General features: G+C 37.4%; 2 protein-coding genes across 2 annotated transcripts; one reads left to right on the forward strand and one right to left on the reverse strand.

The window, feature by feature from the left end:
* Positions 1 to 14,117: 14,117 nt before the first annotated feature.
* LOC127126484 (cytochrome P450 98A2) lies at positions 14,118 to 16,530 on the forward strand. The gene is made up of 3 exons (XM_051055416.1): positions 14,118 to 14,722; positions 14,999 to 15,396; positions 15,726 to 16,530. The coding sequence occupies exons 1-3, from the start codon at positions 14,236 to 14,238 to the stop codon at positions 16,368 to 16,370; spliced, it is 1,530 nt and encodes a 509-aa protein (XP_050911373.1). The 5' UTR covers positions 14,118 to 14,235; the 3' UTR covers positions 16,371 to 16,530.
* Positions 16,531 to 16,586: 56 nt separating this feature from the next.
* On the reverse strand, positions 16,587 to 19,438 carry LOC127126485 (cysteine proteinase inhibitor 12). Its single transcript, XM_051055417.1, has 4 exons — positions 19,050 to 19,438; positions 18,484 to 18,703; positions 17,091 to 17,236; positions 16,587 to 16,905 (listed from the first exon to the last, which is right to left on the reverse strand). Exons 1-4 carry the CDS (start codon positions 19,248 to 19,250, stop codon positions 16,768 to 16,770), a joined length of 705 nt encoding a protein of 234 aa, XP_050911374.1. The 5' UTR covers positions 19,251 to 19,438; the 3' UTR covers positions 16,587 to 16,767.
* Positions 19,439 to 22,529: the final 3,091 nt, after the last annotated feature.

Here is a 22,529-nt window from a genome sequence, read left to right on the forward strand (position 1 = left end):
TTGAATCTTCCAGCTTCACCAATCTTGTAGGTGTTTAATTGGCTGCATTATATGGTAAAACACTAGCTGGTTACAAATGTCTTGCCTGATGTCATGACATAGTATGTATGCGTGACTACATTGTAGGTTACAATATCTAACTGTACTCTGATGTCTTGACTGATGTCATGACACACTTGAGTAGTTACTGCAGGATTAGCTAACACAGGATTTATTGAATGTCAAACTGGATGCTGTGACATTCATACCTGTCAATAGATACTAAGAAATAGAACAGCTGGTGTTCTGTTAGAACTTAGTATTTATTTCCAGTCTGGTTATCAAGGAAAGACCAGACCTGGCATAAGGCCTACTGACTGAATGTCAAATTGGATGTTATGACATTCATCACTGACAGCAGCTACTGAACATTAGACAGAGTGGTGTTCTGCTATACTTCAGCATGTAACTTAGTTTGTTCTTCAAGAGAATAACAGAACTAACTTAAGGCCAAATGTGTAAATGTTAAGTTGGATACTTTAACATTTATTAATGTAAGCTGTTACTGTAGTATGGTCATTTTGATCATGTACAGGTCAACAAAATTGTACAGTCTGTTTTCTAGAAAAACAGACTCAGCATATGGACCTTGATGTCAAGCTGAATGTCGTGACATTCATTCCTGACAGCATATGCTATATTGTAGGTTGTTCAGTTTTCTGTTTCAGCTTTTCTTGGGCTATTCTTCAGGAAGTCAACAGCTTAGAGAAAAACCAGGAAACCAACAACCAAGTTACATTTAATGAACCTAACAAATAGCCTATTTGTTAGTAACCTAAATGTTGAATTTATGGGAACTCGTGTGACCTTAAATTCAGGAGAATACAGGTGCAAAAGCCCAGGTACTGCAATATAAAAAGGAAGGCGTTCCTTCATTCAGTTTCGGGGATTTTGAGGCGTGAAGATTTTGTGTGTCCATCATACTTCACTGCTGTATTTTTGTGAGTCTTGTATTAGACGTATCTTGTAAGCCAAGCCATTATCAAGTAGATGATTGTTGTGGCATAGGGTGTTCATTGAGTTGTAAGTGTTGTGTCGCTCAAAGCTTTTAAGCGTGAGTGCTGTGTATCTTGATTAAAGTTGTGAAGCACAATCAAGAGTTGTTTGAAGTGTGACTTCAACTTGTCTTTAGTATTGTTTAAAGATAGTAATCACTGAGGTGATTGAGGGGGAGTGAGTAGGAACTCTGATCTTAGTGTAAGATTGAAATTGCATTGGGTAGGGATTAAGTGATAAGTTGTAAACGGGTGAGTTTAGCTTTGAATTGATACTACTAATAGTGGATTTCCTCCCTGGCTTGGTAGCCCCCAGATGTAGGTCATGTTGGACTGAACTGGGTAAACAATTACTTGTGTTATTTACTGCACTTACTTTTAAGTTCTGCATAATTCCTGTCTGTGCAGAATTGGATGTCATAACAACCCGTGTGACATCCAAAGTCTGATAACTAGAATTTCAATTGGCATCAGAGCAGGCACCCTGCCTGTGAATTTCTGGGTGAGATCTAGGGAAGTTACTTTCTAGTACCATGGACAAGGATTTAGGACACTCAAACAGACCACCCATGTTGGATGGCTCTAATAATGATGACTGGAAGCCTCGTATGATAGCCTTCTTAAGGTCTCTAGACAGCAAAGTCTGGAGAGCTGCCAACAAAGGATGGGAACATCCAATGAGGACAGGTGAAGATGGAGTCAGTGTGCAGATTCCTGAAGAAGAGTGGGACAAGGAGCAAGAGGCATTAGCTCTTGGAAATTCCAAGGCCTTGAATGCATTGTTCAATGGAATCAGTAAGAACATCTTCAGGCTGGTACACCACTGTGAACTAGCTCAGGAAGTTTGGGATACCCTCAAGGTAACTCATGAAGGTACTTCCAAGGTGAAGATGTCCAAACTTCAGATGCTGACCACCAAGTTTGAAAATATGAGGATGAAAGAGGATGAGACTATTCATGACTTTCACATGAATATTCTTGAAATTGCAAACACCTCTGGTGGACTAGGTGAGAAAATGGCTGAAGAGAAACTTGTAAGAAAGATTCTCAGGTCCTTGCCTAAGAGATTTGCTATGAAGGTCACAGCCATAGAGGAGGCACAGGACATCTGCAATATGAAGGTGGATGAGCTCATTGGTTCTCTCCAAACCTTTGAAATGGGCTTGTGTGAGAATGCTGAAAAAAAGAACAAAAGCATAGCCTTTGTATCTAATGCTGAAGAGGAGTCAGAAGCAGGACATACTAAAGGTGATGAAAGTATATCAGAAGCCTTAGCCATGCTTGGGAGACAGTTCAACAAGCTCATAAAGAAAGTTGATCAACAGGGTAGACCTAATGTCAAGAACATCCCGTCTGACATAAAGAAAAGACCTACTTTTGAAGATAAGGTCAACCAAGGCAAGGGAATCCAGTGCCATGGATGTGAAGGATATGGTCATATTAAGACTGACTGCCCTACCTTCCTCATGAGGCAAAGGAAAGGGCGATCTGTCACCTGGTCAGAAGAAGACACTGAGAGTGAATCTGAAGGAGAATCTGCAAAACATGTCACTGCTATGACCAGTATCTGTACCTCAAAAGATAACTCAAGTGGAGATGAGCTCACCTTGGATGAACTTGCTGCCTCATATAAAGAACTATGTGTTAAAAGTGCAGAAGTGTGTATCCAAGGAGAAAAACATAAGAAACTCATCAAAGAGCTAGAAGCTGAGAAACTAGAGCAGCTGAAAGTCATAGAGGGTCTGAAGGGTGAGATTTCTCTCTTGACCTCTAAGCTAGACCAAATGACCAAATCCATCAAAATGGTGAATAAGGGATCTGACACCTTGGAAGAGATCCTGAAGATAGGACAGAAGTCTGGAATCACTTCTGGTTTAGGCTTTGGGAAAAGATCCTCGGCTGAACGCAAACGCCCAAAGGGTAAAGTTCAGAAATCCAAAGGGGAGTCACATCCAATGTCTCAACATCGAGGAACCAGAATGAGCCATCATCAGAAAAAGAAGTTTAAAAGATGGAGATGTCATTACTGTGGTAGATTCGGTCACATAAAACCCTTCTGCTATAGGCTGCATGGTTACCCAAACCAGACCCCACAAGGTAGGCCTAAGAAGAAGGTGTCTATGCATAATGTCCCCATTAAGAAACAAACATGGGCGGCTAAGCAGACACCTCAGGCCAATCCTAAGCAGCAGGCATCTAAGCTTCACTTCTCTCCTGAGAATCAGCAGTGTGTTGCTAACCTTGCTCACACATATTCAAGGGCACATATCAGACAGGACTGGTACCTTGATAGTGGCTGCTCAAGGCATATGACTGGGATGAGCAACCTAGTGGTGAACCTACATCCTCCTACCACCAAGTTTGTAACATTTGGTGATGGAACTAAAAGAGAAATCATTGGTGTTGGTAAGTTGGACTGTCCTGAAGCTCCAAAATTGAGTGGTGTACTGTTAGTAAAAGGACTAACTGTGAACCTCATAAGCATAAGCCAGCTATGTGACCAAGGCTGCAAGGTGGAATTTACCAAGGGAGGATGTGTGGTGCTGAATGGATGTGATCAAGAAGTGATGAGAGGAGACAGATCCAAAGATAATTGCTATCTATGGGAATCTAAAGACTCTCCCAACCTTCCCAAGTGTCCTTTAGCCAAGGAAGATCAAGAAGGGAAGCTGGGACATGGAAGACTTGATCTCCTTCAGGTAAAAGGAATGAAGAAGAGCATCTCAAAGGGAGCTATGAGAAGAGTCTCATATCTGTCTTTAGATAAAAGGACAGACCGTGGAAAATGTCTGACAGAAAGTAATGAGCCATTGGCACCTACTGGTCATCATACAGATGATAGACAGAGGTATGTATTATTGACACCTGCTGAAACTCAATACCTAGCTTGTGGTAGCAGGTGGTCATCCCTGGTATGGGGGAACCTGATGCAGACAGAGTACAATGTCACCCGGAATGTCATGACATTGTACGCTGCTAAGTGTGACAATAGTAAGGGCAAAGAAGGAATGCGTACGTCTGAAAATTTATAGCAACTAATGAAATTAGTTAGCTTCTGTTTAGTAAAGAAAATTATTAAACAACAAATAGTGAGCTCTGAGTGGTCAAAATCTAATAGACCTCACTCTTGCGTCAAGCGTTTCACATTCCGTCGCTTCTACTCCCATCTGTGCAAACCTTCTTCCAAAGAAACGATTCAACTCTCCTCCGAGACGTTAAGCATGTCGCACAATTCCGACTCAACCATCTAAACCACCATGTCTAATTCTCTCAGCACTGAGTCTTACCACCCTACCCGGGAGGATCCGGTTGTTGACGCAGCAACTTCGTCCCATGCAAGAAGACCTAAGGAAACGGTCTCCGGATTTTCATCAGAAATCGCTCTTGATGAACAAACAAGGGAAGGCTCGAGGTATGTGCATAACTCCATTGCAACTATCGTCACTCAGATACTATCTGGTAATCGAAATGTTCCTGGGGTTTCTGTTCCCTTGAACACAATCATTCCTGATATTGCTGCATGTCAAGATAAAGTTGTAGTGTTGAGAAAGAATGTCACTGACAATGTTGAGCAACCAGATGCTCATGAGGGGTTAAAGATTGACAAACCCTCAGGCAAAGTGAGAGGTGAGAAGGCCAATGTTACTCAAGGTGTTGAGGACAACCCTAGAGCTGAAACGGTTAACGTGGAAGAGCTCTCTGACAATGAACTTTTGGCTTCAGTTGTCCCTAGGATAGCCAAGAGGGTTAGGTCTAGGAGGGAGAAAAAGACTGTGGAGCAGAAGTCCCCCTCCAAGGAAGTTGGTGAGACAAATCCTCACAAGCAACCAGAGACAGAGAGTGCACACAAGAGGAAAGGTTATGGACCTACAAAATCTTGGAGCAAAGAGGTGCCCAAGAAGTTGAAGACCAAGGCTGTGGTGGTGGAGTCTGAATTTGATGTCCCATGTGATGTCACAACATCCATGTCCAGGAAGAAGCCTTCTTCCAGCAGGCTGGCAACCAGTGTCCCAGAAGTTCCTATTGACAATGTGTCCTTCCACTTTGCCTCCAGTGTTAACAGGTGGAAGTATGTATACCACAAGAGGCTGGCATTGGAGAGAGAACTGGCTCAGAATGCATTGGAGTGTAAGGAAATTGTGGATCTCATCAAAGAGGCAGGACTGATGAGAACTGTGACTAAACTCCCTAAATGCTATGAGACCTTAGTGAAGGAGTTCATTGTTAATCTGTCTGAGGAGTGTGCTGATGGGAAATCCAGAGAATTTAGAAAGGTCTATGTGCGTGGCAAGTGCGTGACCTTTTCCCCCTCAGTGATAAATCTGTATTTGGGAAGAGCAGATGAAGTGCAACCAGAACTTGAAGTGACTGACAACACTATCTGTCAAGTCATCACAGCAAAGCAAGTCCAGAAATGGCCTCTCAAAGGGAAGCTGGTGGCCAGTCAACTAAGTGTAAAGTATGCAATGTTACACAAAGTTGGAGCAGCCAACTGGGTACCCACAAATCACAAGTCAACTGTGTCTGTGATGTTAGGAAAGTTCATCTATGCAGTGGGAACCAAGGCAAAGGTGGACTATGGGACTTACATCTTTGAGCAGACCATGAAGCATGCCGGGAGTTTTAGTGTGAAGGGACCTATTGCCTTTCCGTCTCTCATATGTGGAATAGTGCTGAATCAATTTCCACACATCCTGACAGATAATGACTTTGTGAGAAGAAGAGAAAGTCCATTGGCGTTCAGCTACAAACTGTTTCTGGGCAAGCATGTCCCTGATATTGTCTTGACATCGGAAGAAACATCCAAAACTGGCAACCAACCAGACAAAGCTGTTGTTATTGCAGTTCTCAGAGAAACCTGCAAAGAGCTGGAGGCTAGAAAGCATGCTTTGGAAAAGCTCATCTTGCAATTGGAGACTTCTGCTGAGGACACAGATGGAGCTGATAGGCAAAGTTTTGAGGATGAGGAGGTGGCCAGCTCTGAAGAGGAGGCTGATGATGAGGCTGAGGCTTAAATATTTGTCTTTGTGTTTTTTTTTCTGTCATTTGTGTAATTCTAATTACTATTTGTGGATCTGTAATTGAAAGTGTTGCTTTGGCAACATTTTTGACAAAAAGGGGGAGTGACAAGTGATACCCCAGGACAACAGAAGTTTACTGTGTTAAACTTTGTTAAAACAGGTTCTCATTCATGACAGATTGAAGTTTTCCTCTACTGCAGCTGTGTGATGAAGTGTGTATTTAGCTACTGCTTATATGCTGTTGTGTGTGAAGTTTTTATTTAACTTCCTCCCCTGCAGCTGCTGTGTGTTGAAGTTTAGATTCAACTTCTGTGTGTGCTGCTGTGTGAAGTTTTTTTTAACTTCCATGTGTGTGAGTGTGCTGCCACTCTGAGTGTATTAGCTAGTATTATTTCTTGCTAGGTGTGTGATTCCGCTGCTATGAACTCTGTTATGGGGATCAAAGTGTTTTAGCCAAAAATTTGCCAAAGGGGGAGTTTGTAGGTGTTTAATTGGCTGCATTATATGGTAAAACACTAGCTGGTTACAAATGTCTTGCCTGATGTCATGACATAGTATGTATGCGTGACTACATTGTAGGTTACAATATCTAACTGTACTCTGATGTCTTGACTGATGTCATGACACACTTGAGTAGTTACTGCAGGATTAGCTAACACAGGATTTATTGAATGTCAAACTGGATGCTGTGACATTCATACCTGTCAACAGATACTAAGAAATAGAACAGCTGGTGTTCTGTTAGAACTTAGTATTTATTTCCAGTCTGGTTATCAAGGAAAGACCAGACCTGGCATAAGGCCTACTGACTGAATGTCAAATTGGATGTTATGACATTCATCACTGACAGCAGCTACTGAACATTAGACAGAGTGGTGTTCTGCTATACTTCAGCATGTAACTTAGTTTGTTCTTCAAGAGAATAACAGAACTAACTTAAGGCCAAATGTGTAAATGTTAAGTTGGACACTTTAACATTTATTAATGTAAGCTGTTACTGTAGTATGGTCATTTTGATCATGTACAGGTCAGCAAAATTGTACAGTCTGTTTTCTGGAAAAACAGACTCAGCATATGGACCTTGATGTCAAGCTGAATGTCGTGACATTCATTCCTGACAGCATATGCTATATTGTAGGTTGTTCAGTTTTCTGTTTCAGCTTTTCTTGGGCTATTCTTCAGGAAGTCAACAGCTTAGAGAAAAACCAGGAAACCAACAACCAAGTTACATTTAATGAACCTAACAAATAACCTATTTGTTAGTAACCTAAATGTTGAATTTATGGGAACTCGTGTGACCTTAAATTCAGGAGAATACAGGTGCAAAAGCCCAGGTACTGCAATATAAAAAGGAAGGCGTTCCTTCATTCAGTTTCGGGGATTTTGAGGCGTGAAGATTTTGTGTGTCCATCATACTTCACTGCTGTATTTTTGTGAGTCTTGTATTAGACGTATCTTGTAAGCCAAGCCATTATCAAGTAGATGATTGCTGTGGCATAGGGTGTTCATTGAGTTGTAAGTGTTGTGTCGCTCAAAGCTTTTAAGCGTGAGTGCTGTGTATCTTGATTAAAGCTGTGAAGCACAATCAAGAGTTGTTTGAAGTGTGACTTCAACTTGTCTTTAATATTGTTTAAAGATAGTAATCACTGAGGTGATTGAGGGGGAGTGAGTAGGAACTCTGATCTTAGTGTAAGATTGAAATTGCATTGGGTAGGGATTAAGTGATAAGTTGTAAACGGGTGAGTTTAGCTTTGAATTGATACTACTAATAGTGGATTTCCTCCCTGGCTTGGTAGCCCCCAGATGTAGGTCATGTTGGACTGAACTGGGTAAACAATTACTTGTGTTATTTACTGCACTTACTTTTAAGTTCTGCATAATTCCTGTCTGTGCAGAATTGGATGTCATAACAACCCGTGTGACATCCAAAGTCTGATAACTAGAATTTTAAATCTGCTCCAAGTCTTCGTGTATAGAAATCACTCTCTATTCCACCAATTTCTTGAGCGATGAACTTTCCATATATTTGATAAAAACTCCTACCTTGCATGTAGGCTCCACACAACACTGCCAAGGTCATCATGGAGAGAAAAACCTCCTTCTTTTCACTGGAATTTTTCACAACCAGTCACACTACCCCAATCTTGCAAGTGTCTTAAAAATCTTTACACATCCTTCAAAAAATGTTAGTTTCAAGACATGTCTCCCTCAAGAATTACGAATATCTCAATCAAGATATGAATCCAAACTAGAGGTTCAAGGTGAAAGAAATTTGTTTTAAAGTATTCAAAGAACTTTAGAACAAGTGGTTTTAAAAATAAAAAAGAATTGAAGTGGTCACAATTCTTACTTCTGAATAACTTAAAATTTTCTATTGAAATCTATGGGATATGTGTTAAGTGTTTTTTATTTAAAGTAACAAAAGTGATTTATAGATGCTGGAGATAAAGCCCAAAATCAATATGAAAAAATATTGTTTGATTTGAGTCAAGAGCACTTGGTGATTTGAGTCAAGTGAGCAAGTAGAATGAAACACGATCAACATAAGGAAGTGACACATTTTTCATGTGATTCGAGTTAGGTTATAATTGTGATTCGAGCCATGAAGGTTCATGATTCAAGTCATGTAAAAATTTTGAATCGAATCGAATTGGACAATGGCCAATAGGAAAATGTGAGAAATCGTGTGATCTGAGTCATGTGTAAGTAGTGATTCAAATCAAACCGGGCAAAGGCTAACATGAATTGTGTGATTCGAATGAGGTACAACTTGTGATTCAGGTTACAGTTTTGCATGATTCAAATCAAGTGAAAACTGTTTCGAGTTACATATGCAAAAATCTTCATGTTTTCCTCTGTTTGAATTGATTTAAATCATGGTTTATGAGTGATTCAAGTCACACACTTGAAACCTTAATTTTTCAAGTTTTTCAAAATTGTTTGAGATTCCACTTGACACATAACTTGAACCAACACAAAATATGGTTCTTGTTCCATTGACTCAACCGTTTTACTTAAAACATAATGATCATACTAAAAATAAAACACTTGAATTAAGCATGCTAAACCGTGTGGATTCAAAAATTAATCCAAAGATGTACAATTGAAGATGAGACTCAATAAACAGTAGTAACGAAACGAAAGCTTAAGAGACAAGCAAGAAAATTGTATTGAGGGTCTCTCCCTTAATGTATTAGAGACATGCAACTTCATAAGCTGGTCCAAAGCTCACAAACTAAGTCATCAACGACCTAGATGATAAAGCATAAAGACCATGAAGAAAATTGAATAAATATATCATACATGAAGAAAACATCAAATGAAAAGGTAGTTATATAAATAACACTATTCATGAAGATATCAAGGAAATATAAGGGCATAACGCCCCGTTGACATTACAATAAAAAAAGAGAAAGAAAGTCAAGAGTTTCAACCCTAATACGCTACAACGAGGTCTTCCACCAAGGCCATATCTTGATCAACCTTGAAAAGGGCTGAGTTCAGGCGAGGAATAAAGATATCTCGACAAATTGTTTCCACCTGGTCAGCTACGTGATCAATGGAACTATACACCCTCTTGAGAGTCTGTTGGAGGGACTCGTTGACCTTCTTCCTCAGCCCAACCACCTGATCATCATAAGCATCATGATCCTTAGCTCAAGATTCCTTCTCATGTTGAAGGGCACTCAAAGCCTCATTAGTAGGAGACTTCATCTCCACCGCAACAACAATTGTATCCATTAGAGACTCTTCTCTTTATCTAGAGAGGACTCGAGCTCAGCAATCCTGGAAACTAAAGAAGAAGGGATTCGTATTTTTCCTCCTCCTCTTGAAGAGACTCATCACAACTAGCTTTCTCCTGAAGGGTTGAAATTTCTTGCTGAAGCCCATACCATTTTTTCCCATAGCTTCACACTTCTTCTTCCAGGTATCCATCTCTTTGGAAGTATTTCCCATGGAAAAGATGTCCCCTCGACCAACAATAACTAAGGAGCATAGATAAGTGGTCTGGTAAGTGTAAAAATTGGCTTTTGAAAAAAGCTCCATCTTTTTCTCTTCAGGAAGATTCTGAAGGTAGCCTAGATCCTCTTCAAACATTGCAACAACGACCTTCTGAGCAGTGCACAAAATCTAGGTAGGAAAAATAACCTACACCTTGAGAAGGCACGTGTCGAACTTTAAGTGACACCTCTGGACAATCGAGTCTATTTAGCTGAATCTTCCTGCAAGAAAAGACTTTGATCTTGGTCCTGATTCCTTTTTATATTAGCAGGAGGAGACCGAGTCTGATCCTCAACAATAACAACAACATCCTTTGAAGAAGGTTGTCCAGGGTCTGGAGTAACCGGGGAAAGAGTCTCCTGATCTCTCTTCATCATAACCTGCTCATAGCCAAGACTCCGGTAAAGAGTCTCCTGATCTCTCTTCATCATAACCTCGCCAGGGGTGAGAAAATGCAGTTGAACAATATACGAATGAGGTTTACGATGGAAATGGACCCCAAGCCTAATACTTTTGTAACCTATTTGATCAAGAATGAGAGGACCCGATAGGAACACAATAGAGCGTGGAATTTCTTCCAGAGTACAAGGATTCACCAACACGAAGCGCCCATGGAAATATCCCCACCTCTAAAAAAAGGACTAAACACGAGAACTTTTTGGCGTAGAACAATAAGTCCTTGATCCCAGAAATTATACCTATATGTGTGTATTACGTAAAAGATATGGAAGAACAGTCGACATAAAGGTTTCCAAGACCGATACCCATCCCAGAATTGGAACACCTTTATAAAAGCCCAAGCACTTGGATGAAGATGCGAGGGGGAAACCTTTAGAAAATTCGACGCCTCTACACCTCAAACTCAGATAAGGGTAATTGTAGGTTATCTGAGTGAACAAACACTTATAAAAAGGAAATGATCTCTCTTTGAAATCGCTACATATCCTCTTACTTGATTCTACAGGGAGAATCAACTAGACAGAGGGGGGGGGGGGGGGGGGGCGACTACGATGTTAGTCACGCTCACGATTGCCGGATCACTTAAGACCTAAGGGGTTCCCCATATCATGGAGTCCACACAACTATATTTGCTCACATCATCTGGTTCCACTGACATGACTCATTTCAGGGGTATCTCATCAGTCCGAAAGATCTCCAAGGATTTAAGCCATATGACACCCTCTGACTAGGATCTACGCCCCAGATGATCCTTAACCTAAGCATCACTCGAACTCCGACTGTAAGAAGCCTTGTAAGTCTTGATGAAATTTTGGGCTTCTTCCATATTCAAAGCAGCAACTTCCATCTCTTGGGTAATCAAAGTAGGGGAAGCTAAAGCCATCACAACTTTGGATGATGCAAGCATAAAGTTGATTCCACGATCATCTCCTAGATTCTCATCAGAAAAAAGAGTGTCGAAGGAAGACTCATTGAAAGAATCTCTCGTACTCAGAGAACCACTAGAAAGCCTCTCCGACTCTGAATCATCAGACACGTATATGATAATTGGAATCAATTGATCATTAACGAGGCGATGAGAATGTGAACTAGAGGACGTTTTTGCCCTAACTATAGGAGAAGAATCATTACTCCCATAATCGCTAAACAAACTTATGAGATGTTTATTCATTATGGCCATGGTAAACTAAATACTAAAAGTTATTAAACAAGCTTAAGGTAAGAAGAGTACTTGGAAGGAGTGGAGTCTGATGAAGAAGGTGAAGGTTAAATGCATAATGAAAAGCTTTATTTTGGGAAAGCCAAACACTTAAAGAAAAAGCTCATAAGAAGAGAAGGAATTACTCTTGCAAATAGAAACTAACTCTTAAGAATGGTGAAAGTTCTCTGAAAAGTCAAGAGTCTGTTATATAGAGGAGAGCGAGCAACTGGCCTGATCAATGGGAAACAGGAAGTTACATATCAAGGACCTGATTTCACCTAGGAAACAGAAATGAAATCAACTGCACTCAAATGCACTAGGAGAAACGTTATACCCTAACCTGCAAACCTAAAGCCATGCGTCTAAAAAGCTAATAATATATTTTAGTGAGGAGAGAACATTTAATGTGCTTGTTTGCCATTACTTTTCTAACTGTTCCATGATCCTTCTTGCCTCTCGCTATGGTCGGACATGATCGCCAGGGGCCGACCACGACTTTGAAAGACTTCCTGGCTAGTATATATCTGGCCAGCCTTAGGGGAAACTGTTATGGGAGGGTCAAAGTCCCTATATGAAGGCCCAATTACACATAGCCCAATATAGATGATCCAACATCTATAATCAACACATTGAAAGTCAAGTTACACTTTTCTGATCTTTATTTTTTCATATACTTATCTTGAACTCTATAACTGACTTGGGTCTAACCTTCCATGTTCACTCACCGTCACCATCTCATCATCATCGATTATAAAATTCTACATCATCAATTAATACCAATTCTGATTCTATAACGGAGCAATATCAAATATGATTTTGTTTTTTCTAGTGCATATTTAAATATGTATTAGATATAAAAATTAGAAGGAAAAAATAGATATAAAGATGTTGATAAATTTTGTAAAAAGGAAATGCAATGTATGTTTTAGTGTATAGTACTAGTATTAAATTGAATTCTTTAATTATATATAATTTTAATTATTTTTAATTTAAAAATAGTTTAACACCGGTTTGTATTTATAAATTATAAATTAATTTTATATTTTAAACTTTTAAAATTAATTTTTTTAATTTCATAATTTTTTTTAAAATTTAAGAAAAAACAGTTTCTGGGTAATTTTTTCAAAAAGAAAAATATATTTTTTAAATTTTTTTTCAAAAAAACATATTTTTTTAATTTTAAAGAATAAATAATAAAAAATAAAATTTGTTCATAAATTTTTTTTATTTTTCAGAATAAAAAACAATTTTTTCCCTACAATTTATTATTTTTATTTTTGAAAAAAAGTATATTTTATTTTCAGAAAGAAAAAAACATTTAGACAATTTTTTTTCAAAATAAGTTTTTCATTTCTTTTTTAATTTTCGGGATAATTTGTGTTTCTCTTAGTGTATAACATTATGGTGGATTCAAATTGAATTCTTTAATTATATATTATCTTAATTATTTTCAATTTTAAAAAAATCAACGATATATAGAAAAATAACATTACGGTTGGTTGATATTGCAAACCTATTTATAATTTAATTTTTTTTTTTAAAAAAGAAAAAGGAATGAGTATAGTAGTAGTTGATAAAAGCAAAAGCAAGGTTATTAGTTCCGAAATAATAATAACAAAAAAGCAGAAACTTCATTGTGTCGTTCACACTCACCAACTTTTGTAACAATCCACTAGGTAGCAAGTGTCTCTATGGGCTGTACAATGTGGAGTGGAGGGGATGGGTCTACATCCTCACCAACCTTTGATTCTTCAACAATTTAGTTATTAATTTATAAATATTAATAAATTATTTATATTAAAACATAAATAAAAACAAATATTACTGAAAAAATTAAACTTTAAATTAATTGTTTATATAGTTGAGTTACCCAATTCATCCTATTAAATAAATTTAAAAAAATATTTTTTTTTTTTAAATTAGAGAGTATTATATAACCTACTTTGCTTAAGCAATATATTTTCAACACTAAGTCAAAACTATTACAACCACTATCCTACCTCACTATTATAGGACAAAATTTCAATTTCCTCTATTCTTCATCATAGTCAAATTTAGGAGAATTATGTATATTTTACTAAATTTTAAATTTTGTTTTAATATGATTAAACCTCAATTTAGGCCACGCTTTCTCCAACTTAGTTTCTAAGTAATATTTATTGTCCTATTAAATTTTTCACTTTAATCATTATTATTTTATTTGACATAATATAATGAATTCGAAAAAAATAAAATATTAGAGACAATTATTATTTTAATATATTTTTTAGACTAATAAGAAAAATAAATAAAGTGATACCTTAATTAACTATTTACTTTTAAAATCTTTCCTAAAATATAATTTATATAAAAAAAGTGATATATAATCCTTTTATTTTATGTAGAAAAAGATATACGTTTGGTTACACATAATAAATCCAATTCTCACCAACTCCCATTTTTTTTTCCTTCAACATATATCCAACATAAACCTGTCTCCAACCTTCTCTGTTCAAACACACAATTCATTACGATCACAATGACTCTGTTTCTCACCATACCTCTTTCACTGATCACCCTTTTCATCTTCTATACACTCTTCCAAAAACTCAGATTCAAGCTTCCACCCGGTCCACGTCCCTGGCCGGTCGTCGGAAACCTCTACGACATTAAGCCGGTCCGGTTCCGGTGTTTTGCGGAATGGGCCCAATTCTACGGGCCAATTATATCGGTTTGGTTCGGTTCGACTCTAAACGTGGTTGTTTCGAATACGGAATTGGCGAAAGAGGTTTTGAAAGAGAATGATCAGCAGTTGGCGGACCGGCATAGGAGTCGGTCTGCCGCGAAGTTTAGTAGAGATGGGAAGGATTTGATTTGGGCTGATTATGGTCCTCATTATGTGAAGGTGAGGAAGGTTTGTACTTTGGAGCTTTTTTCACCTAAGAGAATTGAAGCTTTGAGGCCTATTAGAGAAGATGAAGTTACTGCTATGGTTGAATCTATTTTCAATGATTCTACCAATCCTGGTATTTTTCTCTTTTCATTTTGGTTTTCTTTCATGAATGTTACTAGTACCACTAGATTATTAATGAGTTTATACGTGGATCAGATGATAAGGCATCTCTTTCAGTTTAATAAGAGGTCTCGGTTTCGTACTGAGACCTGAGTAGACTAGTGTTTAATTTTCTTGAGGGAGAGCTTTGGTGCCCATTGTAATTAACATGCAACAATTTTGTAGATAAAAAGTTTGGATAGTGTTGATGACCAAATGTAAATTTGTATAATTTTTGTTTTTTCTGCAGAAAATTTGGGAAAAGCTATATTGATGAGGAAGTATATAGGGGCAGTTGCATTCAACAACATCACAAGGCTGGCATTTGGGAAAAGATTTGTGAACGCAGAAGGTGTAATGGATGAGCAAGGTGTAGAATTCAAGGCTATTGTGGCAAATGGGTTAAAGCTAGGAGCATCTCTAGCTATGGCAGAGCACATCCCTTGGTTGCGCTGGATGTTCCCACTAGAAGAGGAGGCTTTTGCCAAGCACGGTGCTCGCCGAGACCGACTTACTCGAGCCATCATGGATGAGCATACACAGGCACGCCAGAAATCCGGCGGTGCTAAGCAACATTTTGTAGACGCCCTTCTCACTTTGCAAGACAAATATGATCTTAGTGAAGACACCATCATTGGTCTCCTTTGGGTATGTTATTTAAAGTTGTTAGCTTCTTTACGGTGTTAAACAACTCTTTTAGTTTATTTTTCACATTGTCGTGGATAAAATATTATGACAAAAGTTGATCTAGGTAGTTGAACCCACAATTGATAAATTAGTATAGTTAGATCAAAATAGAATGACTCAATGCAAATTGTTGTAAGTTTAGTTTAGAAATATGAGTGGTATAAATCTTGATCTAATAGCATTGATTTGTGTAGGGCAACAACTGCATCTTTTTTCAACAGTAGATAATCTAGATCTCTCTGTTTCACCAACTTAAAGCATAGCTCATGTTTTTTTTCATTATTTGATAGGACATGATTACAGCTGGGATGGACACAACTGCAATATCAGTTGAGTGGGCCATGGCTGAGTTAATAAAGAATCCAAGAGTGCAACAGAAGGCACAAGAGGAGCTAGACAAGGTCATTGGTTTTGAAAGGGTCATGACAGAAACTGACTTCTCAAGCCTCCCTTATCTACAAAGTGTAGCCAAGGAGGCTCTAAGGCTTCACCCCCCAACACCATTAATGCTCCCACATCGGGCCAATGCGAATGTTAAAATTGGTGGCTATGATATTCCCAAGGGGTCCAATGTCCATGTCAATGTATGGGCTGTAGCTCGTGACCCGGCTGTATGGAAAAACCCATTGGAGTTTAGGCCCGAGAGGTTTCTTGAAGAGGATGTAGACATGAAGGGCCATGACTTTAGGCTACTTCCATTTGGAGCAGGTCGTCGAGTATGCCCGGGTGCACAACTTGGAATCAATATGGTGACATCCATGTTGGGTCATCTATTGCACCATTTCTGTTGGGCGCCACCCGAGGGAGTGAACCCTGAGGAGATTGATATGGCAGAGAACCCTGGAATGGTGACATATATGAGGACTCCATTACAGGTTGTGGCGTCTCCTAGGCTTCCCTCAGACTTATACAAACATGTGCCAGCTGATATCTAATTTTTTTTTCATACTGCATTGTTGCTGTTTTTCGAACTGTTGAGTAAATTTTCTTGTGGGATTTATTTCTACCATTGTGTCATATGTAACTATGATTGAAATACAATGTAAGAAACTATGGAAGACTCATGACAAATTTGACATTGTCCCCTTCAGATTTTGGATTGATGTTTTCTGTAGTGTATGCATAATTTTATCAGATTCTGCTATATGATATTGACTATAGATTAATATCTAATTATTGATAACATATGAAAGGCAAGTTACATTATTACATATGCATCTCAATTTGTCCGTATACGTATTATATTGTAATCATTTACATCTATACAATTATGCACAGAACACATGAACATCACTCCACTTACATCAATTAATCTAAAGATGACCAATTCATTCAAGAGTGATCTTGTTCCATCCAGTTCATATAAAACCTTCCTCCTTGTTTTTTATCTACCTCAACCCTTAACCTTTCTTCTTTGACTCCCCTGCTTACCTTCAGAAGCAAGTCGAACTTGACATGGTCTTCAATGACCTGCAATTTTAGCAGAAAAATGTCGACCGAGTAAGGTCAATACATCAAAAAGAATATAAACAGGTCTGTTGAAGGAAGAGAAGTAACGAAAGAAAGGGACAGGGGTGTGCAACCACAAGAGATTCAACCAAATCTTCAGTACAGAGGCCAGCAATTCATAAAAGTTAACAAATATAACTGCTCACCTTGGTTTTGGCTTGAACAATGTCCTGGAGTTTATACGGAGACAGAGAGTTGGACCTCCGTGTAATGGATTTCACAGCATAATTAGCAGCATCTTTGACATTGGGATCGTGATTTGGAACTTCATACCATCCTAATTTGTGTCCCTCTGAAATAAAATTGGTACAATTTCTCATAAACAACCATTGAAATTTAAAAGAAAATAAAGAGAATACCCTTTTGGAGTAACAACTAGGGTAGCAAAATCAGTATAAGCAAGTAAAAACCCAGTGTGGTTCAACTTGGATATTACACAGACATCAGAGAGCCCTTTTTGTTAAATAACCTGTGCGGTTCAGCTTGAAAATTTTGGAAGGGGGAGGGAGTATCGGCTCCTAAGAATATTACAGTTTCATCACCAAGTATTGCAAAATAATGGTTATTAAGATGAAGAATGAAAACAAACAAATATCACTAGATAGATAACCATCTATGAACACCCATATCAACATAAGGTACAAACCAACAACCTTTGGCTTGTTATATAGCCAAACAGCCACATATATCTTGATCCATACTGCATCGAAAGTGCAAGAAAGATAACAGGGAGAAATTATGGTACTCCATAGTTTCTTATCTACAATCAATAAGAGCTATGGTTACTTTGATGAGTTAAGGGAATAACAAGAGTCATAACATGCTTGAACATTTTCCAAGTCATTTGATAATGACGTCAGAAACGTTGGAGTTGAAAAATTAGCAAAACTAATCAATTTAATAATATGCACCTCTAGACTTATAAATTATGACCAAATTCATATCCACTGCCATTTGCTAATTAAAAGCTATGTTATCAATCTCGGATAGCGGCACGGCGCGGCCATCTCTAAAAATGGAACAGAACGGGAGCGGGAAGCAGAACGGCCGATATTTAAGTGTGGCGGATACTAATATCACTAATGTTAATAAACACATAATTGTCAAAAACTAAAATAAATTCATCAAAATTCATGAAGTATTCATATTTAGAAATAAAAGTCAGAAGTGTTGAGCAAAACATATTTGCAAATGCCAATAAAATAACCTTGCTATCTTTAAAAATTTAAGGGTAATATCATTTACGACTGACGCGGCCGGAGCAGCCACTTTGACACGGCATCGTTCTGAATTGAATCCCATTATTACGCTCGTTCCAGCCGAATCACCCATATGTGACGGAACGGCACGACCTGACGTGGTTTTTTTGATTTTTCTGTTCCGTACCGATATAACAGCCGGAAGGCCGAGTTTATAACAGAGATTAAAAGGACTTATAAATTCAACTCTGAATTGAGGAGACAGGGCGCAACAAAGGGATGAGGAAATAAATTCTAAAAATGGAAATTCACGGGTAGGTAGATATAAGCAGAAAATCACCTTGCTTAACACCGAGATCAGAACTCATAAAGGGAGAGATGACACGAGCAAGTTTGAATTCTTGCAACTGCTTGAAATTCATCCATGGCTTCACCCAAATTTTGGCTTCATATATCCTCCTCTTTCCTGCATCAACTGCTTCCAGGGTAAGAGAATATACTTTACCTGCTACAACCTGTTCTTTGGCTTTCAACACCGTAACATATTCAAGAAACGCATTCTGCATAGAAAAAATACAATATATAAATAAACTTTGTTAACCCTCAGAGATTGGTCTTGTGGTGAAGGATTGGGTCCTGAGAAGTGCATGCCCGGATACCAAGATTTCAAATAAATAAATAAACTTTGATTAATAATTTCTTGCATTTCAATCTCTTCTGAACCGAAAAGGGAATTTAATCTATTTTCGAATGCTCTATTAAATTAACAAAACCTAATTTACAAAATCCAAATCAACGAATCATTATCAAACCCAAAAGTCGCATATTTCAACAATCTAATATAGTAATAAATTGAAATCAAGGATTAAAACCAGTCAAAAAGGGAAAAAAAGAAAGAAAAAAAACCTCTTTGTTGTTATGTTGTTGTACAGCGAAACGAGCGAGGCTTTCGATTTCTGCAAAATCATTGGGAGATTTCTCGCCTGCTCCCATTTTGTTGATCCTGATGTTGTTGATATCATGTTGCGTGCACAAAACTAAGTCATAAAGACAAAAAAGTGTAAGAAAAATGGCAACGAAGATCACGTGGAACTTCATCGTCTTCATTCACTATTCTCACTCTGAAACAAGGAATCGCTTGTTATTTTGGCTTTGTGATTTGAATGTTAGTTTTTATTTGTTGTGTTTTCTAGTTCTTTTTTGTTTGGGATGTTGGTTTGGTTTCTTAATTGGAAGTAACTGTAAATTTGTTAACCTGTTGTTAAAGAAGGAAATCCAGCCCACAAACAAATCTACAATCAATATAACAAAACTAACTACCACCAAAAATTACTACATAATCCTAATTAGAACTAATTAAACAGGTTTTTTTTCATGTTCTTAATTGTCATTTTGATGTGATAATTACTGTATTAATATTTATAATTATTATTTTTAATACCTAATTATTAAGTTAAGTGTATATTTCAAAATAAAACCATATATTTTTCTTTCTCTTACCCTCTAATCATTATTATAAATAAATTTGTTTTTTTTTACAAATGATAGTTAATGTATCTGGATCATATATAGATTGGATACACTAATTATATAAAAAGAATCATATTTATTTATAATAATAATAATCGGAGAGTGTAATCTCCAAATTAAAGAAGTCTATGTTTCAAATTCAATCATCTCTTTCTCTCAAAATCATTACATAACTCATTCATATAAGATCTTTCCGCTCTCCTTCTTAGTCATTTTCGCTTTTTCATCCAACAAATTTGAGCGCTCAAGGTTGTTTTCTCTTCCCTTTCTCCTAATTTTTACATTGCTCAACTCAACTTGCAATGTCGTTTTAATTTCCAATTTCAATCTCCCCAATTTCATCATTTACGTTTTGCTTTTATCCATTAGTGAAGATGTGTGACATTATCAAAGTTTCAATTTCAAAACTAAAAATGTATGATATTTAATTTATTCATCTATGTATAACTTTTATTTTTTCAAAATTGGAAATGGATTTTGATTTTATGTATTAAAAAATACACAAATTTGTTTTCGGTAATGTGACTTTCTGAATCTGTGTTGCTTTCGGTTTCAGTTTCGATTTGCAAATCAATAAGTAAATTTATAGTTTTATGTTATTACTAATCATTTTGTATTTTTAAAATCAACGTTTCGTTTATGTAACTTTCTGAATCTGTATTGCTTTTGGTTTTCTGATTTGCGAATCAATAGGTAAATTTATTGTTTTATATTATTATGAATTATTTCATATCAATTTGAAAATCAACCGTATACGGATCTACTTTCGAAGGATGCGTTGCAAACTTAGAAAGAGTTCTAGAAAGGTGCGTAAAGGTCACCCTAGGACTAAATTGGGAAAAAAACCACTTCATGGTGAAGGAAGACATAGTCTTAGGACATATAGTGTCCGAAAGAGGAATTAAGGTTAATAGAGCTAAGATACAAATCATAGAGAACCTACATCCACCTAAAACGGTTAGAGAGGTCAGTAGTTTTATTGGACACGCCGGTTTCTACCTACTAGGAGCCAAAATAATCATCTAGACATACCACATTGTTATAAGATATTTACTAAACAAAAAAGATGCAAAACCAAGATTACTTCGGTGGATCCTATTGTTACCGGAATTCCATTTGGAAACCCGAGACAAGAAAGGAACCAAAAACATGGTAGATGACAACCTATAAAGGCTAGAGGATCTAAAACAAGACCATGTACCTATAAATGATGATTTTACTTATGACAGACTAGTTGCGTCAATTGACATCGAAGGAATGAGTTATGATCACTACCATGAATATATTAAAGCACAATACACAAATGTTGAGAACATGATAGAAGAGGAAGCTTCCTTAGTGCACAAGACTGTACTTTGGTATGCTGACTATGTAAACTACCTTGTAGACAAAGTTCTACCTCCTGATATGACCTACCAACATAAGAAGAGATTCTTCCATGACCTAATTTTTTTTATTGGGACAAACCACTCCTTTTCAAAAGAGGGTCAGTGGCCTTTTTCGTCGTTGCGTTTTTGAGGAGGAAATCGAAAGCATTATAAACCACTATCATTCCTCTCATTATGGAGGACATGCAAGCACGTCGAAGACATGCACTAAGATTCTTCAAGTTGGGCTTTATTAGCCCATCATATGGCACGAAGTTCATAAATGGTCGTGAACTGTGACGGTTGCCAATGCACCGGAAACATTTCCAGACGTGACGAAATACCCTTAAATAACATATTAGAAGTTGAGATTTTTTATGTGTGGGGTATAGATTTCATGGGTCCGTTCCCATCTTCAATGGGAAATAAATATATACTTGTAGTGGTTGATTATGTATCCAAGTGGATAAAGGCCATCGCCTCTCTAGCAAGCGATGCACGGGTAGTTATCAAAATGTTTAAAAACAACATTTCCCCCTAGATTTGAAGTGCTTAGGTTGGTAATAATGATAGAGGATCACATTTTATCTCTAAGATATTCGAGAAGCTCCTACACAAGTATGTGGTAAGACATCGAGTAGCCACACCTTACCACCCACATACAAGTGGACAAGTAGAGGTTTCCAACAGAGAGATCAAACAAACTCTAGAAAAGACTGTTACAACCTATAGAAAGGATTGATCGGCTAAACTAAATGAAGCATTATATGCATATCAGACAACCTATAAGATGCCCATAGGGACTACACCTTTTAAGATTTTGTATGGAAAGTCATGTCACCTACCGATCGAGCTGGAACATAAAGCATATTGAGTCGTAAAGACCCTAAACATGAATTACAAAGTCGCTAGTGGAAAAAGGATAGTAGATATCCATGAACTAGAAAAACTTAGGTTAAACGCCTATGAAAGTGCATATATACATATAAAGAGAGAACTAAAAGGTGGCACGATAAGCACATCACTAGACGAGATTTCTCAATAGGAGAGTTAGTACTCCTTTTCAACTCCAGATTAAGGTTATTTCCAGGAAAATTACGTTCCTGGTGGTTGGAACCGTTTGAGGTAGTAAAAGTTATGCAATCTGAAGTAGTCGAAATGTAGAGTAAGTCAATATGACTGTTTAGAGTAAATGGGCAGAGGCTAAAGCGTTATAGCAGTGATGAAGAAATAGATCACTATACAAGTTAGAAATTGAATGAGCCTCCTACTAGTTCACCTGAAGGGAGATCTTATAAGAATGTCGAGCTAACGACGTAAAACAAGAGCGTCGTGTGGGAAGCAATCCACTGATTTCTTTTAATTTTTCCGTATCCAAAATAAATAAACGACAAAAATAAAACCTTGTTGATTATTCACTAACTTTGTTTATGTTTCTTATTTTTCAGGTCACCTACATTGTCCTTAAAAACAATATTTCCTCTAACAC

The sequence above is a fragment of the Lathyrus oleraceus genome, chromosome 3 (genome assembly GCF_024323335.1).
Source record: "Lathyrus oleraceus cultivar Zhongwan6 chromosome 3, CAAS_Psat_ZW6_1.0, whole genome shotgun sequence".
Taxonomy (NCBI): Eukaryota; Viridiplantae; Streptophyta; class Magnoliopsida; order Fabales; family Fabaceae; genus Lathyrus; species Lathyrus oleraceus.